General features: G+C 42.2%; 1 protein-coding gene and 1 long non-coding RNA gene across 6 annotated transcripts in view; one reads left to right on the top strand and one right to left on the bottom strand.

Moving 5' to 3' along the window:
* Positions 1 to 1,686: 1,686 nt before the first annotated feature.
* On the bottom strand, positions 1,687 to 17,067 carry LOC147581590 (uncharacterized). The gene is made up of 3 exons (XR_015249710.1): positions 16,877 to 17,067; positions 2,960 to 3,106; positions 1,687 to 2,631 (listed from the first exon to the last, which is right to left on the bottom strand). It is a non-coding gene; the product is annotated as an uncharacterized LOC147581590 (long non-coding RNA).
* Positions 17,068 to 22,553: 5,486 nt separating this feature from the next.
* CHRNB3 (cholinergic receptor nicotinic beta 3 subunit) overlaps positions 22,554 to 24,613 on the top strand; it is a 34,410-nt gene continuing 32,350 nt past the window's right edge. For 3 of the 5 annotated variants that reach the window (XM_025921495.2, XM_086703585.1, XM_086703582.1), the window contains exon 1: positions 22,555 to 22,863. In XM_025921495.2, the coding sequence (XP_025777280.2) occupies positions 22,809 to 22,863 (55 nt within the window). In that variant the 5' untranslated portion in view covers positions 22,555 to 22,808. Of the gene's footprint in view, positions 22,864 to 24,613 lie in introns of all 5 variants that reach the window. The other 2 variants (XM_086703584.1, XM_086703583.1) reach the window with 2 other exon arrangements.

Genomic DNA, 24,613 nt, shown 5'->3' with positions numbered 1-24,613 from the left:
AGGTTTTGGGTGGACAGGAATTTATTTGCCCTGATTCTACATTCACAGACCAACGTTCTGATTTTGTTTTCTAGAGCTGACCACACGGGTCCACCACTTGGTAGTTATGTTTCCTGAAACAAAAATTAATTACCATTCTGGCTTTATTCCCTAGATGCATTTTACTCCAGATTCTCTGGAGTTTCTCAAATGGAAACTTTTACCCGCTGCATATGTTTATTCCCATGGTGGCATTAACAAGAGCATCTTGAAGACAAGTATGACATGTATCCTAGCACCCAGCTCAGCGCTGGGTACACAGTAGTTGCTCAATGACTTTGTGGAATAAGATATAATAGTTAAGATTTGGGTGGCTCAGTCGGTTAAGCGGCTGACTCTTGATTTCAGCTCAGGATATAATCTCGCAGTTCGTGGGCTCGAGCCCTGCATTGGGCTCTGTGCTCACAGCGTAGAGTCTGCGTCAGATCCTCTGTCTCCCTTTGTCTCCATCTCCCCCATTCACGCTCTCTCTCACTCCCTCAAAAATAAATAAACGTTAAATAAATAATAACAGTTAACATTTTCCTGAGCACTGTGTTCAAAGGTAACACACACGAATGACCAGGTTTGATTATAACAGCAGCACTTTGACATAAGTATTACTTTCCAAATCATTCTGAAAATAGCGACAGTGAAACTTATAATGCTGAGGGTCTTGCCAACAGAGCTCAAGTCTCAAGTCCAGGAGTGACTAACTAGGTTAGTATAGGACAAGTGCTCACAACCTAAGCAAGTCTGCTCATACGGACAGAATTCATTTCTAAAACAGAGGGCCGAAGTCTGAGCCCTTGACCCTGGGGATCCCACAGGGAAACAGCACTCGTGAGGCCACCAGAGACCAAGTTCTGTTTAATCTCACTTTCATCTCACCAAAACGACTCACTTTCTGAGGCTGAGTGGGTTAGGAACAGTCTCTGAATTTCCTTCCCCTCAACGTTTTTCTGTAGGTTCTCTTCAATTTGCCTTTTTTTTTTTTCCCCACAAGAAAAAATCCTCCTTTTCTCTATGTCTCTGGATTCTTTATACCTCCTCAATCTTGCTCCATTGAATTACCCCCTTTTCTCTCTACCTTCAGTTTCTCCCTCCCTCCGGTCCACAAACATGCTCAAATCTTCCCACCCTAAAAAAACAAAACAAAGAAAAACACAAAACTCTTTCCTTGATTCTGCTCCTCTCTCAAGACGCCATTGCTTTTTCTCTTTTCGTGACAGGAAAGTGTCTGTAGCTGCTATAAAAGCAGGAGGCAGCCCAGTCTGAGACATCATCTGTGTGGTGGGAGAAGGGACCCGGCAAAAGGAGCCCAGAGAGGGAACACCCAGAGGGCAAGGACATTCATTTACCCCCTACCTTCTCACTCCACCCATCTTTGGCTTTGACCCTGACCTCTTTTTATACTCTTCCTCAGCGTGTGGAGGGCTTCCTAGAAGGTAACATTTACCACCCACTCACTCTTTTGGAGTCTGACCTCTGCCCACACCAATCTTTCATTGGTGTCATTAGTAGTCTCATAAACATCACCACAGGCTCATTGGAACCATTATGCTGTACTGCTTCTCCAAGTAATTCATGGTTTGGTAGGGAAGAGACACTGCATCTGTTGGGAGTTCACATCATTGCAAGTCATAGAGTATTCAACTGAACAGTGTCTTCACTCTAATAACATTTATTATTTACTCAACAAGTCCAGAAGTAGACTGTTTAGGGTTTGCTTAGCAGTTCAGCAATGTCATCAAGGACCCAGGCACTTTCAAGCCTCTTCAATATATTGATATTTTGTTCTCATGCTTGTTTGCTACTAGTCACAAGATAGCTGCAGTTGCTCCGAATATAATCCTCTGATACTGTATTCAAAAGCAGGAGGCAGCAAGGAAGGAAGTTAGCAGAAAAAGAACGTTCCTTTCACCAGGAAGAAAAACATCTTAATTATCCAGAACTAAGACATGGCTACTGGTCTCAGCTTCACTTTTTGCTCTGGTTTCTGAAACATGACCATTTGTCCTTCAGACAAACTGAAAAGGTCTTCTGTGTATCCACTACATCTTTTGTGTACCTTGATTACAGAACTTAATGCTTTCACATCTTTGTTGAAGTGCCTTTCTTCCTCAATAAACCTCACTTTCCACCCCCAGGTTCCAATACCTCATACGTACATATCTCATATATTTTTCAATGAGGGAAGGAAGGAAGGAAGGAAGGAAGAAAAACTCTACCCAAGTCCTGGTCTTTTCCTTTTCTGCCCATACTTTTTCTACTGGTGATGTCAGCTACAGTGTCAGCCCTGATATGTCTCCCAGGCAGGAGTCTTGCATTTTCAACTCCTGCTGGGACTGGGAATCTCAATGTCAACACACATAAGATGAAACTTGGCATTTTCCACCAAAAATAAATTTTCTGAAATGGGGATAATATTTTTGGAAATATGTCAGTTGCTTTTCTCTATTACAATCCTGTGTGCAGTTTCTGAGCATCCGTTTGCCTCCGGGAAGGTTAGGATTGTTGTAGCAGGAATGTAAAGAGGAAGATAATATTCCATTTTCCCTGTCCAGAGTGGGCTTTCAAAAACAATTGTTTATTATGGAAAATTCCAAACATCTGCAAAAGTAAGCAGAAGAGTATAATGATTCTTTGTGTACTCATCACTCAGTTTCAACAGTTATCAACCCAAGATCAATCATGTTTCAACTATACCCCACCTACAGCCCCCCCAAATCATTAAATATCCAACCAGTATTCAAATTGTCCTGATTGCCCTTAATTGTTTTACAGTTTGACTCATGATCCAATTAAGATCCACATATTGCAATTAGTTCATAAGTTTCCCATTTAAAAAAAAAATCTATTGGTTCCCTCTCCTCACATTTTTTCCCCTTGTGGTTTATTTGTTGAAGAAACCTAAAGTCTCTGGTTTTGCTGGTTATACCTTGAAGGGGTGATTTAACATGCTCCTGGGTCTTCTGTATTCCTCCAAGCTTGTGGTTCAATTTGGGGCTTATTTAGATTCAGACTGGACTTTCTGGCAAAGAGGCATACTCTGTTAGTGATGTGAGCAGGTGTTGGTGATCACCGCCTAGAGCAATTAATTAGGTGTTGCAAAATTATGACATTCTTGTACTCCTTCTTCATTTATTAGCTACATTACTTCTTTAAAGAAAAATGTCCCCTCATCAGTTATTTGCTTATCATTAGGTACAACTTGATTAGGAAAGGCTGGATAAATGAACTCTCTCCTGGTTCCTTTTAGCAGGACATTTTATTCCAATGTCACAATATGGGTGCAAGGTTTACCTGCTTTTCATGGAATGATCGTTGTTTCTAGATCTTTTCAGTGGACAGAATTAAGAAATAGATTCTACAAAGGGACGCCTGGGTGGCCCTGTCGGTTAAGTGACTGACTTTGGCTCAGGTCATGATCTCAAGGTTTTGTGAGTTCAAGCCTCACATCAGGCTTTGTGATGACAGTGCAGAACCTGCTTGGGATTCTCTCCTTCTCCCTCTCTCTCTGCCCCTCCCCCACTCTCACTCTCTCAAAATACATAAACTTAAAAAAAAAAAAGAAATAGATTCTAAAAAGATAAAATATACAACGAATTCATATTTATACTGTAAAATTAAATTCAGGAGCGCACTGGGGAGCCTGGGTGCCTTATTTGGTTAAGTGTCTGACTCTAGCTCAGGTCATGATCTCATGGTTCATGAGTTTGAGCCCCACATCGGGCTCTGCACTGACAGCAATGGAGACTGCTTGGGACTCTGTCTCCCCCTCTCTCTGCTCCTCCTTCACTCACTCTCCCTCTCTCTCAAAATGAATAAGTAAACTTAAAAAATTTTTTTTTAAAAATTCAGGAGCACATTTTTTTTTACTTAACATTGTTTTGTATTCTTACATCTGTATCTCTTTCCTCCCCTCCCCCCAATGATACCACTATAATTACTGGTTTGCTTCATCTTGTAATCCACATATAACAATCTCAAAATAATACCAACACCATTGTCAACAATATGATTACTGAAAACAGGTTGTGTTTGTGTTTTTTGTGGTTTAGGTTGAGGGGGGGTACTTCTCTCTGTCTCACTATGGATGCACAATCAAATTACTCTGAATTAAAGCCCCTTGAAATACCTGACTTCTGTGCATTATGGGGCCAACTCAACACACTGTTAGATCCATTTGTTTAGCTGCTTTCAATTTTTAGGAATTTTTTTCCTTTGTAAATTTAACTTTTTTATAATTGTACAAAATAGTTAACTTGTTTCAAAATCAAATCTACCAGACGAGGTACAGTCCAGAAGTCTCGCCTTCTATACCTATTTTCTCAACCCTATGCTACCCTTTTTTTCCCTATGCGTAACATTTCTCCCCCTTCTCTATGGTTTATTTTTCCATTTTTAATAATAAAAGTTTATATATACCTATATATGTGTATGCATGTATATATATTCATATTCCTCCCCTTTATCACCGAAATGGTATATTAACAGTTCTTCACTTATACTTTCCACTGATCAATACAATCCAAAAATAACAATGCAGTACTAGTATATGGAAATATTTACTGTTCCTTTCACTTTCCGTTAAATACCTCTCCATTTTGAAAATGTAAGTAATTCAACCAGACCCCTATTGATGAACAGTTGGTTTGTTGCCAATCTCTTGTTAATCGGTGGTGCAAGAGCAGCCTCCCTTGTGCATGTATCTTTTCCTATTTTTGCTACACTGTCTTTGGGATAGACACCTAAAAGTGGGAAATTCAGGTCAGTGCATAAATGCATATGTAATTATGCTAGATATTGCCAAATTTCCCTCCATAGGAATTATGCCATTTTGCACTCCCACTAGCAGTGTATAAGAATTCCCATTTTCCCACAGCTTTGGCCAATAGGATATATTGTCAGAGGGGTGCCTGGGTAGCTCAGTCAGTTAAGCGTTGGACTTTGACTCAGGTCATGATCTCGCCGTTCATTGGTTCTAGCCCCACAACAGGCTCTGTGCTGACAGCTCAGAGCCTGAAGCCTGCTTCCAACTCTGTGTCTCCCTCTCTGCCTCTCCCCCACTCACACACTCTCTCTGTCTCTCAAAAATGAATAAAGGTTAAAAATTTTTTTTAATAAAAAAAATGTTGTCAGACATTTTGGCTTTTGTCAATCTGCTGTGTGAGAGACGTGGTATCCCGATGAGTTTTAATCGCAGGCGAGGTTGAGAAGACGATTAAAGGCCATTTGGGGGGCGCCTGGGTGGCGCAGTCGGTTAAGCGTCCGACTTCAGCCAGGTCACGATCTCGCGGTCCGTGAGTTCGAGCCCCGCGTCAGGCTCTGGGCGGATGGCTCGGAGCCTGGAGCCTGTTTCCGATTCTGTGTCTTCCTCTCTCTCTGCCCCTCCCCTGTTCATGCTCTGTCTCTCTCTGTCCCAAAAATAAATAAACGTTGAAAAAAAAAAAAAAAGACCATTTGGATTTCATTTTCTGTGACTTGTCTATTCATTTCTCTAGTCTGTGTTTCTATAGATTTGTGGTCTTTTTCTTCTTTAATTTAGAAACTATTTATATATTAGGAAAAAATTCTTTTGTCTGTAATTTTTCCCCAGGCTGTTATACTTTGCTTATGGTATTTTTTGCCATGTGAACTTTTTTTTTTTTCTGTAGTCACATTTGTTAATCTCTTTTCTCATTGCTTCTGGACTCAAAGCCTTAGGGAAGTCTGCACACATTACACAAGAATTCGCCTAAGTTTTCTTCTCGCAGTGGTAGAGTTCAATTTTTCACATTGAAGTCTCCGATCCACTTGGAATTCATATGTACCATGTGAAGAATGAATCTTATTTTATCTTTTTCCACATGGCTATCCTTATCCTAAAACCACCTATTAAAATGCCTGTCTTTCCCCCACTGATTTGAAATGTTCCTTTATTAGATGCTAAGTTTCCATATGCAATTGGATCTTTCTCTAGATTTTCTAGTCTGTTCCTCGGTCTGTGTGTCTATTTATTTCCCAATACCACACTGATTTATTTATGGGGATTTTATAGCATTTTCCTGTTTTCCCCACCCCCATTGTTCTTTTTCAGGGGCTTCCTGGCTATCCTTGCATTTTTTGTTTTAAGTAAACAAACCATTCTTTCTATAATTTATATGATTATACACTTTATAATCAACTTTACCTCCATGAGATCATCATGACCCCTGACAATCCAGCCAATTCCATCATCCTGTATCTTAGATGCCTCTTGGAGACAAGGCAGTAGGGAGTGGAAGGTGGAAACGGAGCATTTGCTCAAGAAATCAAATCATCCACAAGGGACTGACATGCTATTCTTTGGCAATCTTAAAGCGCAGGCATACTTTCCTGTTACCCAGAAGGCAATGTCTCAAGTGAAAATTCAAATTGGTTATGGAGAAATAACGAAGATATATTTTGTTTACATATCAGCACAGGCTTGTGATACATATGCTGCTCAGGAGGGTGATACTGCTCTTCTTTCTCTTGACTTTCTTATTTCTCTCTCTCTCTCTCTTTTTTTTTTTTTTTTTAACTTGAGGGAGGAGGAAGAGCAGAAAGAGAGAATCTTAAGCAGGCTTCATGCTCTGCAAGGAACCCAACACAAGGCTCAATCCCATGACCCTGGGATCATGCCCTGAGCTGAAATGGTGTCCCTTCTTGGTTCTCTTACCAGCATAATCATTCACATCTGGATGGACACCTCAGGCTGATCTGTGTGCCTCTCCTCACACTCCCCATCCGATTGGCCACCAAGACCTATAGTTTCTGCCTTCACAAAGTTTCACAAATGTTTTCCAGGATAATAGATCAGCAGGACCTCAAGGCTCTTCAACATGTTGTCCCACTGGTGCCCAGATGTAATTTTCAAAAGAAACACATTCTTTCCAGGGCAACTCCATGTATACACATACATGTGTTCTTCTAACCAACTTTAACGAACAAAGTACACCAAACTCCTATCATGTTCACTAAGCAGCATAAATGTTGATGTTCCTTGTATGATTAAAAAAAATTTTTTTAACGTTTATTTATTTTTGAGACAGAGAGAGACAGAGCATGAACGGGGGAGGGTCAGAGAGAGGGAGACACAGAATCTGAAACAGGCTCCAGGCTCCGAGCTGTCAGCACAGAGCCTGACACAGGGCTCGAACTCACGGACCGTGAGATCATGACCTGAGCCGAAGTCGGCCACTTAACCGACTGAGCCACCCAGGCGCCCTCCTTGTATGATTTTAAAACAAGTCTCCAGACTGGGGCCAGTCACAATTAAAAACCCATTTTCTGTGGGCTGCGGATAGATCTCCCTTTAATAAATATCTGTACACACATTCAGATTAAAAATTAGTGTGTTTTATCAAGGAACATTTTTAGAATCTAAAAATACTATCAGATTCCACTCTTAGATGTATAGCAAGAGTAATAAGCACACTTATCCACCAAAAGACATGTATAAGAATGTTCATAGCAGCTTTAGCCAGAACTCCAAAGTGCAAACAACCCAAATGCCCATCAGCAAGAGAACGCATAAATCAATTGGGAGGGTTTTCCGCCAATAGAACGTTACACAGCAATAAAGAGATCGGACTACTGCTGAATGCATCAATATGGAGGACTTAGAGATGTGAGCATAGGGGCAAAGGAGCAGACAACATAACAAGAGTACATATTACATAGTACATAGTTCATTATATAGTTTGTATATATGAAGTTCAAGACTAGTAAAATGAACTTATGATGATAAAATTGGAATAATGGTTCTGAGAGGGAGTATAGTCTGGGAAGTGGCTCTGGAAAGTGAAAACTTTGGGGGTAGAAGGAGGTTGGAGATGTCTATATCTACAACTGGGTGGTGGTTATCTGAGTGTATAGCTATGCAAAATTTCACTGAGTTGTATATTTAACATTTATATCCTTTCCTTGGTGTAGGTTATACTTTAATAAAAAATAATAAATCTTAGAGAAACTCCCCTCCCATATCCCCAAAGATAGCAGACTTCTCTAAAATCCCTTGGTCCTCAAATATCCGGTACAAGAAAAACCATGTTCTTGCACACTGCCAGGAGTCACAGATCCAAGTGTATGCTATGTAATGGTGCTCCCTGGAGCACAAAATAGATGCACAGTTTACATTCCAGTCAAAATGGAATTTCTCAGCCTTTTATTTCCCATTTTCTCCAATCACCATATGAGTGAGTGAAACCTGGCTCAATTTATGAATCAGGAACATGATAAAGTGAGATTGGAACTCCCATACAGGACAGTAGAAGTCCTCACTGCAAGCACAGAGCTTGCTTTAGAGGCCATTGTAAATTCTTTGAGGGTGGGGGATCGTCACCCTCTCCATTGTCTTGTCCTTTGAGCCTTTAGTACTGTGCCTTTTACTGAACAGAGCAGAAAATCAGAATAAATTAAATGGATGGATGGATGGATGGATGGAACCTTATATCCTCGTTACAACAGTTTAATTATCATTCCTAAATGCATGTTTTCTTTGTGGTAAGTCCTCCTCAAGGCTACATGATTATAACAAGCCTCCTTCATCTCTTCCCCTTCAATTCTATTGTGTCTTTGATGAAATATAATTATATCTAACTGGTATTTTTCTCAGTGTTCTTCCTTGTTGAAATACATCCTGTTCTCATGATTTGTGTCCCATGGTGAAATTTCCAGTGATAAGAGCTGGCATATAATCTTACATTTTCTTTCCATGGGAATTGGCAACATTAACAATTAGAGTCAAGTTAGTTTAAAATACACAAAATATGTGAATACTGGGATTTCTCACCAAAGGCTTAATGTAAAAATCAAACTGTTAAGCACTTCCACCAGAGAAAAGTAAGTTTCTCATTAACAGCCAGCCCTGCCAACCTGGGACAAGGGCACGTCAAGGCCCCTACACCCAGAGAAGGGGTGTGGAATAACTGGGATTTCTTTCTAGATTGGTGAGGCTCACCTGGGGCTGTAGAAGGGAATTGTTTGGCCCAAGGCCGCTGCTGTGTCTCTAGAGTTTGGTAGAATAGGAGTGTTTAGGAAGACACCCTTCTGTTTCCACTTAAATGCTGCTGATGTCCTTAGGCTACAGGCTGAGGAAGAAAGAAGATCCATGGGTGCCTTCTCGTTGCCACTTTTTAGAACATCTAATACATTCTTTTCACTTTCTCCTACGCCCATCCTTAACTCTCCAGAGAACTGGACTCCTACTGTATGTTGGATTAGACCCAGAACTTAACCACAGCACATGGACATTTGGAGGAGGAGAATTCTTTGTTGCAGGGCTCTCCTGTGTTCAGTAGGGTATTTAGTAGCATCCCTGACTTCCACCCATTGAATGTCAGGAGCACCCCTCTTCCCAGTGTGACAACCAAAATGTCTTCAAACACTGCCAAATGTCCAATGGAAGACAGAATGTCCCCTGGTTAAGAACCACTGAATTAAACTGATCAGATATGACAGTCAGTACTCAAAACCCAAGGACCCAGCTCCCACTTGTCTCTACCCCATACAACCTCCAACACTCCCCTACTGATAAGCAGCTGAGAAGGGAACAGTAATATATTAACTCCATGACTCTATGATAACTGCTGGGTGCAGTGTGTGTAGAAGCTATCAGATATAAGAAAGGAAGGTAACAAAATGCAAATTTTATGTTAATATTTTGGTGTCCAGGACATCTTCTGCCTGGAGGCAGGCTGCAGAGAACTCACAAAGGATTGCAGAGTTGGTGAGATCAAGGAGTAGGCTTAACAAAACCTTCTGAATCAAATCTAAGAGTTGTAACATCTCCTTTGTGGTTACTGTTTTATAGAAAGAAAGAGGAACCTGGGAGTTCCCTAGTTAAATGTTTTCTGTGATTCAATTCTTGGATCTCAAAGACTACCCGGTGTTTCTGCAGTGCCTGCACAGCCAAAGAACCATAGTGGGGTGTGGTGGCAGTGAGCAAGGCACATGCGGGCTGGAAGATGGCCCCTAGTCCTATATTGATTGCACACTTCTTTGGCCCATTATGACATACTTTCACTACTGCTTTATGTCTGTGAGTCTCATCTTGCCACACTGCCTGCGTGGTGACTTGATTTTGTCTGACACCATATTCTTTCTCCTTCTCACAAAGGATCCTACCTAAGTTCCTTAGCTACAGAGGGAACACAGAATCCACGTTGAGTCCATCAGAATACTTCATCTCTGGCCACAGTGACCAGTGACCAAAATTCTTTTTTGAGATTTTTTTTTTAGTCATTGAATAAATTTTTTATTGATTGGATTTCTTTTGTCTCTTTTTTAAAGAAAAAAAATTTTTTTAATTTACATCCAAATTAGTTAGCATATAGGGCAACAATGATTTCAGGAGTAGATTCCTTAGTGCCCCTTACCCATTTAGCCCATCCCCCCTCCTACAACCCTTCCAGTAACCCTCAGTTTGTTCTCCATATTTAAGAGTCTCTTTATGTTTTGTCCCCCTCGCTGTTTTTATATTATTTTTGTTTCCTTTCCCTTATATTCACCTGTTTTGTCTCTTAAAGACTTCATATGAGTGAAGTCATATGATTTTTGTCTTTCTCTGACTAATTTCACTTAGCATAATACCAACCAGTTCCATCCACGTGGTTGCAAATGACAAGATTTCATTCTTTTTGATTGCCAAGTAATACTCCATTGTATGTATATGTGTGTGTGTGTGTGTGTGTGTGTGTGTGTGTGTGTGTATACACACGCCACATCTTCTTTATCCATTCATCCATCGATAGACATTTGGGCTCTTTCCATACTTTGGCTATTGTTGATAGTGCTGCTATAAACATTGGGGTGCATGTGTCCCTTTGAAACAACACACCTGTATCCCGTGGATAAACGCCTAGTAGTGCAATTGCTGGGTCGTAGGGTAGTTCTATTTTTAGTTTTCTGAGGAACCTCCATATTGTTTTCCAGAGTGGCTGCATCAGTTTGCATTCCCACCTTTTATTTTTTTTTTTCCATTGATTTTTTTCCATTGATTTTTTTCCATTGATTTTTTTCCATTTCATTTTCACATACGTACCACATCCCTAGAAAAAAGAATCCCAGGATTTTCCCTCCTGTGCATTCTTGTCCCACCTCCTGATGGTCCATTATCCCTTCTAAGGCCACGAGCACAATGAAACCAAACCGGTGGGATGGGAGCAGATCACTCTGCCACCTCGCTAGATCTTTGAGTCATATATCAAATCCGGGGCCACCACTCCATACCTGTTTAACCTGCGTGTGAGATTCCCTAGCCCTGCGATCATCCCCAATGACTTCCCTAGCCCTGCGATCATCAATGATTTCAAATTTGCCAAAGTAACCATGTTTCATCATCACAGCTAGAAACTTGATGATGATCTTGGAGCATGGCCCAATAACAACCTGGCATTTGCCTTTCTTCAGTACTGTCAATGCTCTTGAGAGCATCCACCATTCATGAGCCCCATTATGGCAACATAGAGAAAGGGAGGAAAGAGCTTTTTTGACATTTTCAAAATTGAGAGAAAAGCTCCCTTACCTCTGTGGTCAGGGACTAGGTGAAAGGCTTATGTGCTGCTGAATGTACCAGGTGCCATGTGGAGAAACCCATCTACACCAGGACATACTAAAACACTACCCAGAGGAAGGAATCCCTGGTGACTTTGAGTCCCTAGTTCTGGTCTTCATGGTGCTCAGAGTCCTGGTTCCCAGCCTTCCTGAGCCTGTACATTTACATCCTCATTTGACTGCATAAACTCCCCTAGAATGACTCCATTAAGTGCCCCTCCAGCTTTTTATTCTAAGCAAATGTGATTTGGAGCTTTGTCCATTGTAACAAGAAAGTGCTGGCAATTACAGACTGTAATCTTCATCAAAGACAGGATTCTATATTACCATTTTTGTGTATTACACACAAATGATGACCCCAAAACCAGTTTTCAAAAGATTCTTTTTGATTCATTCTGAATACTGAAGTCTGAATAGCAGCAATGCTTAAACAGGGTTTTCACATTGTTGGATAAGCCAGACATTTTCCTGCTTTACTCTCTGTAAACCTACATGCCTTTGTCATGACCGAGAGGGACTGTGCTGACATAAACAACGTTCACATTTAAGGACGACCTGTTTGTGACATGATTCCCCGCTCATCTCCAAGGTGATTTGGCTGGTATCCCTGGGACATGGTGTCTTTCCTCCTTCATGAGTGTCACTTATGAGGCTGTTTAGTCTAAGAGGATAATCTTCTAAGCATGGAAGATTGATTGTTCTATCATGGCTATATTTGTCTAGAGCAACTTGCTAGAGCCTATATTCAATGGATAATATTATCTTTTTAACACCTATATTGGTATTTAATCAGCAGTGCATAAATATATATTTAATATTATTATGTATATATAATATATATATAAACATACATATAATTATGTCAGTAGATGGCATATGGAAATTGAGAATTCATTCCATGACCCTCAAATTCCAATTATTTGAATATTTGTTATATCACTCCTGGGGGCCAACAAATATGGGAGTTGTGGGAGGAGGTCTCTCTGGTCTGGTCTCCTCATCTCTTGAAAGCCTACTGATGTGGCTCCTCCAGGCAGACCCTTTCCTCCAATGTTGTGAGCTCTACTTCTAGATCTGTAGGGACAAACATCTCAATGTTCTCAGTCTCATTCTCAGTGGTCAGTTGGGTCCTCTGCATATTTCCAAAATCCACAACTCACAAAAAATAAAAAATATATTAATCATGAGGAGGAAGAACAACCTCAGTTTTTGTTTCTGTGAGCTGCCATCTTTGTTTTTCTGATATGCACATCTTACTTTCTTCTTGCTCAATGCAAAGGGCAAGCAATTCTAATGTCTGTGTCTCTGAACTAGAATCAAATGATAAATTGTTGTCAACAGCTGCAAGGAAAAAAAGTAACACCTTGAATGCCCATATTATCATGCCTTTTTACTCCTTTAATAAACCAAAGTACAATTGCTGTCATTTGGAAAAAGATGGGTGTGTTTTAAGAAGCACCCAAGAACTCACCCAAACTTCTACTGTTTAAAACCTGATCAAGGGGCACCTGGGTGCCTCAGTCAGTTAAGTGTCCAACTCTTGATTTCAACTCGGGTCACGATCTCACAGTTCATGGGATCGAACCCTGTTTCAGGCTCCATGCTTATCTCTTTCTCTCTGCCCCTCCATTGCTCTCTCTCTCTCTCTCTCTCAAAATACAAAATCAATAAACTTAAAAAAAAAAAAAAACCTGATTGAGAATTTAGTTCATTCTGACTTTTGGCTCAAAAAGAGATTCCTGTAGTTTTGAGAGGGAAACAGCTTGCCACGTGGGTAAGATGACTGTTCCATAAGATGGGGGATTGGAGGGGCGCCTGGGTGGCGCAGTCGGTTAAGCGTCCGACTTCAGCCAGGTCACGATCTCGCGGTCCGTGAGTTCGAGCCCCGCGTCGGGCTCTGGGCTGATGGCTCGGAGCCTGGAGCCTGTTTCTGATTCTGTGTCTCCCTCTCTCTCTGCCCCTCCCCCGTTCATGCTCTGTCTCTCTCTGTCCCAAAAATAAATAAACGTTGAAAAAAGAGAATTAAAAAAAAAAAAAAAAAAAAAAGATGGGGGATTGGATAAGAGCCAATGAGGAATGCATAGAGACAGAGGAGAATAAAAGAAAAAAAAATAAGAAAGAAGAGTGAAGGTAAAGGGAGTAGATGAAATATCAAAACATAGGTCAGAAGATTTCTGTTTCAAAGAAATATTCATCTTCTCTCCTCCATAAAGTTCCCATTAAAGAGTTTTAAAAACTGCAATCTCATAAATTTTCATAATCATGAAGTTTAGAAGCTCCACAGCCCAGCATGGCTACTATCAAAACCCAAACAAACAGAAAATAACAAATGGTGAGGATGCAGAGAAAGTAGAACCTTTGTGCACTGCAAGTGGGAATGTAAAATGGCACAACAACTATGGAAAACAGTATGATGTTTCTTCAAAAAAATAAAAAATAAAAAGTAGAATTACCATATGATCCAGGATTTCCACTTCTGGGTATATGCCCAAAATAATTGAAAGCTGAGATTCAAAGAGATATTTGTACACCCACGTTCACAGCAACATTATTCACAAAAGGTGGAAGCAACCCAAGTGGCCATCAATAGATGAACGGGTAAACAAAATGACACACACACACACACACACACACACACACACACACAGTGGAATATCACACAGCCTTAAAAAGGAAGGAAATTCTGACACATGTTACAACATAGATGAACCCTGAGAACACTGTGTTAAGTGAAATAAGCTAGTCATGAAGACAAATACAAATATAGGAGTATGCTTCCACCTATGTAAAGTCCCTAGAATAATCAGATTCAGAGACAGAAAGTAGAATGCTTGGTTGCCAGGGGCTGGGAGGAGGGGACAATGGGGGTTATTGTTTAATGGGTATAGAATTTCAGTTTTGCAAGATTAAAAGAGTTCTGGGGATGGATGGTGGCGATGGTTGCATAACAATGTCAATGTACTTAACACTACCAAACTGTATGCTTAAAAATGGTTATGATTTGGGGGCGGGGAGCTGTGTGGCTCAGTTGGTTAAGCATCCAACTTCAGCTCAGGTCATAATCTCATGGTTCATGAGTTCAAGCCCCATATTGGGCTCTGTGCTGACAGCTCAGAGACTGGAGCCTGCTTCAGATTCGGTGTCTCTGTTCCTTCCCTGCTCATGCTCTCTCTCTCTCTCTCACTGTCTCTCAAAAATAATAAAAATAAACATTAAAAAAAAAAAGCCCATAGCCCAAGAGTCACATTCTTCTCGTGGAGTCCAACATCCCACCCTGCTGATCTCCATGCATCGCCGTGGAATGCGGAGGGTAACCTGGGACCTTGTTGGAAATGTGTACATTCGGTCCCACCTCAGACCTCCTGAATCAGAAACTCTGGGCTCTGGAATTACAGTTTTATCAATCCTACCAGGTGATTCAAATGCCCCTCAAATCTAAAAACCACAGCACTAAGGTAATTGAAGTGGAGACAGAAGAGATATGTTTTGAAGACAGAGAAAATATGACTTTGTGGGGGACTGGATACAGAGTGGAGAGAGAGAGGTATCAGTAGGTAAAGGTTGAATGGATACCTGTTGGATGAATGGATGTTGTCTTAAAACTGTTCTGCTCTTGGGGCTCCTGGGTGGCTCAGTCAGTTAAGTTTCTGATTTTGGCCTCAGGTCATGATCTGGTGGTTGGTGAGTTCAAGCCCCACATTGGGCTCTGGGCTGACAGCTCAGAGCCTGGATCCTGCTTTGGATTCTGTGTCTCCCTCTCTCTGCCCAATCTATTTCTTTGTCTCTGTCTCTCGGTCTCTCTCTCAAAAATAAATATTAAAAAAAAAACAACTGTTCTGCTCTTAATTTTATTTTGTTTTACTAGAGTGAGAAAGAAAAAATAAAAGCATGCTTTCTTAAAGCATTGGGTTGGAGAACAGGAAATAGCCAGAATGGTTGACCTATAATCTTTAGAAATCCACGCAAGGTAGGTTTTACCCAAATGTGTACTTAACTGTACACATGGCAATTATGTAGCAGGTGAATGGTAGAGTCATAAAGCTTACCAGCTGGCCTGGTAAAGACACACACAACACACACACACACACACACACAGAGTTGCAAGCATACCCTTCTACTTCCTTTTTGTACTGATGTCAGGGGGGGAATGATGTGGAACATGGCTCAACCCTGAGGGATATTCTGGGACAGGAGACTTTCAGTTTTAAAGCTGGGACAGTCCTGGGCAAATCAGATGGTTGATCACCCTAGTTATAACACAGACTCATAGATTTTTCAAATTTAAAGGATTCAGAGTTGGGGGCACCTGGGTGGCTCAGTCGGTTGGGCATCCGACTTCGGCTCAGGTCATGATCTCACAGTTCGTGGGTTCAAGCCCTGTGTCGGGCTCTGTGCTGACAGCTCAGAGCCTGGAGCCTGTTTCGGATTCTGTGACTCCCTCTCTCTCTGCCCCTCCCCTGTTCACACTCTGTCTCTGTCTCAAGAATAAATAAGCATTTAAAAATTTTTTTAAATAAATAAATAAATAAATAAATAAATAAATAAAGGATTCAGAGTTTGACACTCTGGCTACAGAGTAGAATTACCTGGAGAGCTTAAAAAATATATGATTGCTGGGCTTCACAATAGACCAATTAAAATCAGCATCTCAAGGGTGTCTGGATGGCTCAGTGGAGCATGAGACTCTCCATCTAGGGGTTGTGAGTTCAAGCCCATGTTGGGTGTAGAGATTACTTAAAAAATAAAATCTTTGGGGCATCTGGGTGGCTCAGTTGGTTGAGCAACCGACATTGGCTCAGGTCATGATCTCACAGTTTGTGAGTTCAAGCCCCACATCGGGCTTTCTGCTTTCAGCGCAGAGCCCACTTCAGATCTTCCACTCCGTCTCTCTCTGTCCCTGACCTGCTCACGCTCTCACTCTCAAAAATAAATTAAAACATTTAAAAATTTTTTAAATAAATAAATAATTTAAGAAATAAAATCAGTATCTCTGGGTGCAATACCCAGGCATCAATATCTTTTAAAAGTTCCCCAAGGGAACAATGAGACCTGATCTAATCTAGCTTTTTTACTGGCCAGATGAGGAATCTAACGCCAGTAAAAGTTATTTATCCAAGGTCACTCAATTAATTAGGGGCGAAACTCAGGGTTCCTGACTCTGAGGCTAGTGTTCTTCCCACACACCACCATCCTTTTATAGATAATTAAAGATTAATTACTTGCAACCAAGCCCCTGCCCAACCATGCTAATTAGGACAACACACATACCACCTGTCTGGCCCTCAATAAAACAGACCTTTGAGCTTCCAGCTGGGCGCACTCACGGTTGAAATCCAAGACTCTTTTCCTGCTCCCTTCCAACTGTCTTCTCTACCACCTGCTCTGTTCCTAAGTCCCTCTGACTCCTGAGGGATTCAAATTCAGCCCGGATTCCTTCCCCGGGGATCCCCGTTCCTCCCGTTTACAGATTTGGCCTCAACCATTTGACCCTAGCACGCTCTCACTTCCGCTTCCGGCAGATGTGGTGGGCACACAGGATCGCTCACCTGGAAGCAGAAGCCCAGCCTGGCAGCGGCCTGCCTAACCAGCGTCCCACCAGGAGAGGCTAACGCGAAGCTCCCTTAATTGAACTACTTTTGTAGAACAAGCTAGAGCCACAGCAGGCTGTGACGTAAACCCTCCTAGGCCGGGAAAGCCAGGCCACCTGACTACTTGCTGTCTAGCACGAAACCAGCGCCCCTGCTGAAGATGAGTCCAGGATGAAATAAAATGCCTCGCAAAGGTTAGGGTCAGAAACCCAAACCTCAGGCCTGGCCAGTCTGACCAGGAACGGCTGGACGGTTCCCCTGACCAGGAAAAAGTGGTGAAAAAAAGGTGGTGGTGACATGACTATGGTGAAGGAAAAAGGCATCTTGCCAACAGGACACAGTAAAGTCTCAGAAAAGGAACGAGTGGAGAATGAAATTACAAGTGTTGAAGTAAATTTCTAGGTTCAAGATGGAGCCGCTCCCGCCAGGGAGCCACAGCAGCAAGAGGAGACCTAGATGACTTTGGGGTCCCTGCAAATCCTCTGCTTGACCCCAGTCAGCCCTGCCCGCCCCCTTACCCCAAATAAGATATTTCCTTTTGTCTCCTCCTTGGTCTTCTTTCTTTACCCTGTAAAGACTTCCTGCCTTTTGTTCTGACCACTTGGTAAAGTGTGGAAGTTTGTGTCGCCCATACGGTCTTCTTTAATCCTCTTTGCAACAGAACAGGAGCAGTCCCCCTCCCTCCCTACAGGTGGCAGTCCTCCTGAGGATGCGAGACCCTGGGGTCCCCTGGAGCTGCCCCCACCCCCCGCCCTCCTCCCTGCCTGATGGTTTCTTGTGGTTTGTCCCACTGTCATCAAGTGTTTCCTCCCGGTCCTTGTGGCAGCTTAACTTGGAGGACAATGCCAGTCCGTGGTCTGTGGCAGTAAACCTGGCTTCTCTTCAAAACCATGTGGGCCGCATTCTAGACCCACGGATCCAGAATTCCTGGGGAAAGCATCCAGGAATGTGTGTTTCTCAGAAGTTCCCCCAAATGATTGGGAAAGCACAGACCGATTTGGGAACCCCTGACGTGTGTGGTAAGCGTAGCGGTGGTTTCTCCATGCAAGCCGTCCTTCCCACAGTGACCGCCAACGTTCCCGGCGGTGGGCGCTCCCAGCTTTCCCAAGCCTGGTTCCCGCGCAGTGGCGGGCATCAACTCCTTCCAGGCCCGGAGTCTGCGGCTACTGCAGGGGGCTTGCCCCAACTTGCTGGGAGCTGTCTGAGGATGCGTGGAGCTGTTAGACCAACACCCATTGGCTTCTGATGCGTAGTTTTGGATTGGGCAGCCTGTGTTTATTTTAGTTTATTTTTTTAATTTAAAATTTAAGGAACGAATAGCAGCTAAAGCGTACAACCTTTAAAAACGGAGACTGTTGGGGCGCCTGGGTGGCGCAGTCGGTTAAGCGTCCGACTTCAGCCAGGTCACGATCTCGCGGTCCGTGAGTTCGAGCCCCGCGTCGGGCTCTGGGCTGATGGCTCAGAGCCTGGAGCCTGTTTCCGATTCTGTGTCTCCCTCTCTCTCTGCCCCTCGCCCGTTCATGCTCTGTCTCTCTCTGTCCCAAAAATAAAATAAACGTTGGGGAAAAAAAAAAATTAAATAAATAAATAAATAAATAAATAAATAAATAAATAAATAAAAACGGAGACTGTTGACCTAAGACTGCAGTATGATCTACAGTCCACCAGGGGGCCCCCAAGTCCTGTACCGCATGTCCATCGTCGCAAGTCCTTTCTCTGGGTCCTATTCGCTGTTAACACCAATGCTGGAGAAATGCAAAGCCTTTCCAGGAGCCCCTTGGCTCAAGGCTGGATCTCAGGAAATAATTTAACATGTATTTAAAAGACATGAACTTCAAATCTCTGAGAGCGATGCCTATTGGGAGGGTGTCACACACAAGAGAGCAGTGGAAGGAAAGCAGTCAACCCTTTTGTATTAAAGTGCTCTCTCTCCAGGCCTTTTGAGTTAATACGTTTCAAACCCAAAGAATTCTCTCTCTCTCTCTCTCTCTCAATAAATAAATAATAAATAAATAAATAAACTTTTAAAAATGCTGATCAGTGGTGCTTGGCTGGCTCAGTTGGTAGAGCATGATGCAACGCTTGATCTCAAGGTTGCAAGTTGTAGAGATTACTTAAATAAAAATTTTTTAAATATATTTTATTTTTAAATTTTTAAAAAATGTTTATTTTTGAGAGAGAGAGAGAGAGAGCATGAGCAGGGAAGGAACAGAAAGAGAGGGAGACACAGAACCTGAAGCAGGCTTCAGACCCTGAGCCGTCAGCACAGAGCCAGACACGGGGCTTGAACTCACGAACTGTGAGATCATGACCTGAGCTGAAGTCTGATGCTTAACCATCTGAGCCACCCAGATGCCTCTAAAGAAATAAAATCTTAAAAAAAAAAAAAATCTAAATAAATAAATAAATAAATAAATACTGATTGTAACTTTTCAAGTCTTCAGTTGAAAGCAATCTGCTTTCTCTCACCTTTAGTTTTGTTTTTGTGACTGCCGTGTGTACATGTCCTATGGAAGTGGTCTGGAGAGCATTCCAGAGCCTCACAATGAGCCAGCTTACTCTTCACAGGTTGCCCATTGGGTCAGTGATGGAGGAGCAGAGGTTTTGCTTGGGGTCCTAGAATGTAAACTTGTCCTCTGTTGATAATGGAGACCTCTGATTATTTCTTTTTTTTTTTTTAAGTAATTTTTCTGAAGTTATTTATTTATTTTGAGTGAGAGAGCACAAGCAGGGGAAGGGCAGAGAGAGAGGGACAGAGAGAATCCCAAGCAGGCTCCACACAGTCAGTGCAGAGTCTGATGTGGGGCTTGAACTCACGAATCGTGAACTCATGACCTAAGCTGAAACCTAGAGTCAGACGCTTACCTGACTGAGCCACCCAGGCATCCCAGACCTCTGATTATTTCTGATTTGATAGACCCAACACCAAAGCCCAGGCAGCCGTCAGCTCATGTTTATTGCTGGTTATGGGAAAAGTGAGGGAACATGCACACATGTTCAAAATGGGATGATTTTTTGAGATAAGGATTTGTGTTTTGTTCTTTGTGTGTTTCTTTCCTATATTTTCCAGGGCTCCTTATGTTTCCAGGGACTCACAGCAGAAGTTGCATAAAGACAACTTCTCTTCCTGTTTATTTGATGTCTGCTTTCACTAAAAGTCTAAACTCACTGAGAAGATTATTTGAGGTTTCTAGAGTGGGAGGGAGACAAGATGAGTACAGGGGAAGCTGTAGGGGAGAAGGGTGAGAACTTTGCAAAAAACTGCAGAAGGGGCCAGAGGCTGGCTATCCCTGCAGCAGCCAGGACCACGCTGCCATGGTGGCACCGATGGAGGCGGCGTCCTCAGGTGGCAGTGGCCGTGTGGAGGCTCAGAAAGGGGGCGTTCTATCACCCAGACCTCCAGTTCTGGCAGAACCAAGCCGAGGGGGGCACAACTGCCACTTCCAGAGGACCATGTGGGCCGGCTACCGACCCACCTGCCGTGGTCCAGATGACTAGAGTCTGCAGGGCCCGCCCTGTATTTTGGGGACCACATAAGCCTTCCCATTTCTTTCGCTACCCTAGATGAGAGGAGGGAGCTCCTGTAATGACTGAGACTGATTTTTTCTGCCTGCTCAGTGGAAGGGCAAGCTTCATTTTATTTGATTCATTGAAATAAAGAAAGGTGACACTTCCTGCACCTCTGGGTTAGTGGCTAATTTACACCCGAGACAGTTGTAAATTCACAGCAGACCTGGGACACAATGCATAGGAAATCAGATGCAAAGGAAATCAATGTCTGATTGCTTCCTTCTTCCTCCTTTCTTCCAAGCAACACTCTCAAGCATTTCCCGTGATAGGCACTGGAGAGAAAGTGGAGATACAGGAACAAAAGAACAGAGCCTCGTCCTCAGGGGTTCTCAGAGAGGAGCAGAGTCCTACCTCCTCAGCCAGGGCCATTTTGATTACATATTACTGAGCAGGGCCTGGAGTTTGATAATTGCTGATGGCACATAGTGGGGGCTTAGTAAGAGAACATCAAGAAAATTTTTAATTGGATGAAATCAGTGTTAGAAAGTGGAGGACGGTCAGTAATGTATCCTACAGACTGAGAGGCACTTTCGTACTGAAAACTGAAGCAAGCCACGCCATACCGTTTGCACAGTTTTTTCTTCAGTGTAGCTTACTGGCAAGGGCAATCAGGAGAGCGAATGGACCAACCATCCAGGGCACTACGAAGCTATCTCCACTCCTATTCTGTGCAGCCATCCAGACCTTTATCCCCAGATTTTATGGAGTGAGGGCCACGGTGGTGTGGCCACAGGGTAGTTATCTAAGGTGGCACACCAGCCCGCCACAGGGGCTAATAGTTATCTAATATAGCTCCAGCTGTGCCCCAGAGGGACCCTCTACTAGTTACCTAAGACGGTGTCAGCTGTGCCCAGAAGGGCTCTTTACTAGTTATCTAACATGTTGCCACCTGTTCCCAGAGGCAAAAACAAGATGGAGGGCCAAAGATGGACTCGGTATTGCCCAAGTGGAGTTCCTCAGTGCCCTGGAGCCTGGGACTCCATCACCTGGTCCCCATCCAGATACCTGCTCCCACCTGGCCCTCTCCTGTATCCAGCCCTAACTTACAGTTGTCCATTCATTAGATTTGAATTTATGAGGGGTCCTCTGGGTGTGGACACCACTGAACTAGATGAAAATCTGATCTACTGTGAAGAAGGTGAATCAAAGAAAGAGTGGCATTATCAGCCTCCAAGTCCCATTAGGGAAACAACCAGACCAAGCTCCGACCACACTCTCTCCTGTAGAAGATAAGGTGGATCTGGTGGGCCCAAGGGAATGTCAGAGGATCCTCTGACATTAGAACACATTAGTCATGAGAGGCACAGGATATATTCATTATTCTTTTTTGTCAATTGAGGTATAATAGACATCCAACATTATATCAGTTTCAGGTGTCGATATTTGGACACATTGCAAGTGATCACAATAAGGCTAGTTGCCATCCATCAGCACACATAGTTACGAATCTTTTTTCTTGTGATGAGAACTTCTAAGATCTACTCTTCTAGCAACTCTCAAATATGCAATAGTATTATAAACTATAGTCACCATGCTGTACATTACCTCCCTGTGACTTATAACTGGAATTTTATACCTCTTAACCCCCTCATAGTCATTATTCCTAAGCTCCAAGTCCAAAATAAAGAGACAATAGAGGAATAATATGTATGAGAAACTTCTCACTAACTTCCGCGACACATGTGATACAACGTAGTTTTTCTCCTTTGCTCAGATCTCCAACCGTGAGCAAAATACCACAGAACATTCAGAAGTGGTCCAGCCTCATCCTTTCCCTTTTGTCCTGCATCTCCTTGTGAGAGAGCAGATTAATAAGTCAGGAGTTAGGACCCAGAGATACGTTTTAGACTTACACGCTCTGACAGCTCACTGGAAATCAATGAAGTGTAGTTTAAGAACCATCGCACTGACGTGAGATGGTGTGAGACGGTCTTATTCCCACTTCAGGTGTCTCCCCCTCGGGTTCCACTTCGGATTTTGAACTACTGCATTTTCTTTTCAAAACCTCCCTTTCTGATGGAAATGCTATATTGTTATAAAGGAAGAAATTATCTTTCCTAGCCTGACATCATGATGCTGCCAGCCTTCATCCTGCTGCTCATTGTCCTTGGTGTCATTCCCTCAGGTAAGCTCAAGTTAGAGTAAATTAAAACTTCATCACCGCAAAACTATTTAAGCCAGGGAGGTGGAAATACGGTATTCATAATGTTAGGATGATAAAATGTAATGTATAGGTATCTTAGGATAACTTTTAAAATGTGGCTCCAATGAGTAATTCTAGGAAATCTGTATATTGCTAAAGAAATCATCACACCTATGAATTCCATAATGTTTACGCTGTTGTCATTTACTGTGCTTTTGCTTTTGAATCATGAACTTGGTTGGAAGATATAAAAGCAGGAAAAATGTTACCCAATGCCCTGGATGCTACTCAGAATTGTTAAAATATTTGGCACAGCAATTTACTACATCAACATTTTTATATCATATCTACTAATAATCACTATATCTGTGTGTATATTTTATCCCATCTATCCTGTAGACCTATCTACAAAGTTTAATTTGTGTGTAGATATATTTAGTATGTTTGTATATCACAATGAAGCAAAAGTATGCATCAAATGTCTATGAACATGTGCGAGTTTTCTGTGACTACTATCTACCTGAAAGTAGGGGAATTCTTAATAAAGGAAGAGGGCATGTAAAAGGAGAGAGGGAGAGACAGACAGACAGACAGAAGAGAAATGGAAAGAGGAAGAAAATAACTGAAAAGTTTAGGGGAGATGGTCATTTGCACCTGCCAGTTATCTGGGTTTGGGAATCAGTTCCCTTTTTATGTAACTTCAGAACACAAATCTTTTCCCATTGCAGCGGAAACCATTTAGAGCCAGGAGCCAGATGGCAAGAACACACTGTTGCCCCATTAGCAATTTGTATTCATTTCTCGCTAGTATTTTTGCCATGCTTGACTACTGCTATTTTCAGATGGAGAGCCAGAGGCACTGAGATCTGCCCAAGTCCTGAAATAAATCCTAGATTGAATAAATCCTAGATTGCAAATCTAGGCACGAACATACCTGAACATTATCATATCTTTAAAAATGTAGCCTTTCCTCATACTGGGGACTCAAAACCAGTAGTTTTTAAGTGCAGAGGGCATCACACCCACTTTCAAATATCACTAAATTTGGTTCCTGCAAAGTCTGAAATGCAGTTGGTCAGTCGTAAAAATAATCATCAACTTCTGTGTGTTTTAGCATACAATAAATACACATGTGTCTGATGTTTTTTCTGCTTTAATGCACTATCCTATTTACTGTGAAAGAATGGGTTCTTACCATTCTTTCCCTAGGGAAGTCGCTCACTGGTAAGTGGGGGGAGTTGGCATAAACCCTCTTAGTTCACCTATGATCTTCTTCCTCACACAATGATGGTTACATAAGAAAATTGGAATTAGAGGGGAGACTGGTACTCATTCTCCATTGCATAGGCTGCAAGAGTTTGGGAATTTATACTGTGCTGTAGATGTCTGTCACAGATCTATAATCAATCTATGTAATAACTTGTAGTAACTCTCACATTTGTGGATATTTCGAGATCCATTGGCATCTATTTCTATTTTCAGATCAGTAGCACCTTTCCTTAAGTTTTGTAACTTTACTTTTCATTGCAAAGGAAATGGCTTCTTTTTGTTACACAAAACTACCTTTTCCAAATCACAAGGGGCAACCCCTCATTTTTATATTTCTGGCTTTGGTGGAAAGAATAATTGTGTATGGGCATGTGACATCTCTTCTGTTGCGAATTCATGCTTTGTGGGTTTGTGTCTGCTCCCAGAAACAGGGGACTGTCTCTTACTCATCTTCCCATCATTC

This window comes from Puma concolor, chromosome B1 (assembly GCF_028749965.1).
Source record: "Puma concolor isolate L17-30 chromosome B1, mPumCon1.1.hap2, whole genome shotgun sequence".
Classification (NCBI taxonomy): Eukaryota; Metazoa; Chordata; class Mammalia; order Carnivora; family Felidae; genus Puma; species Puma concolor.
This window is presented reverse-complemented; position numbering and strand designations above follow the sequence as displayed.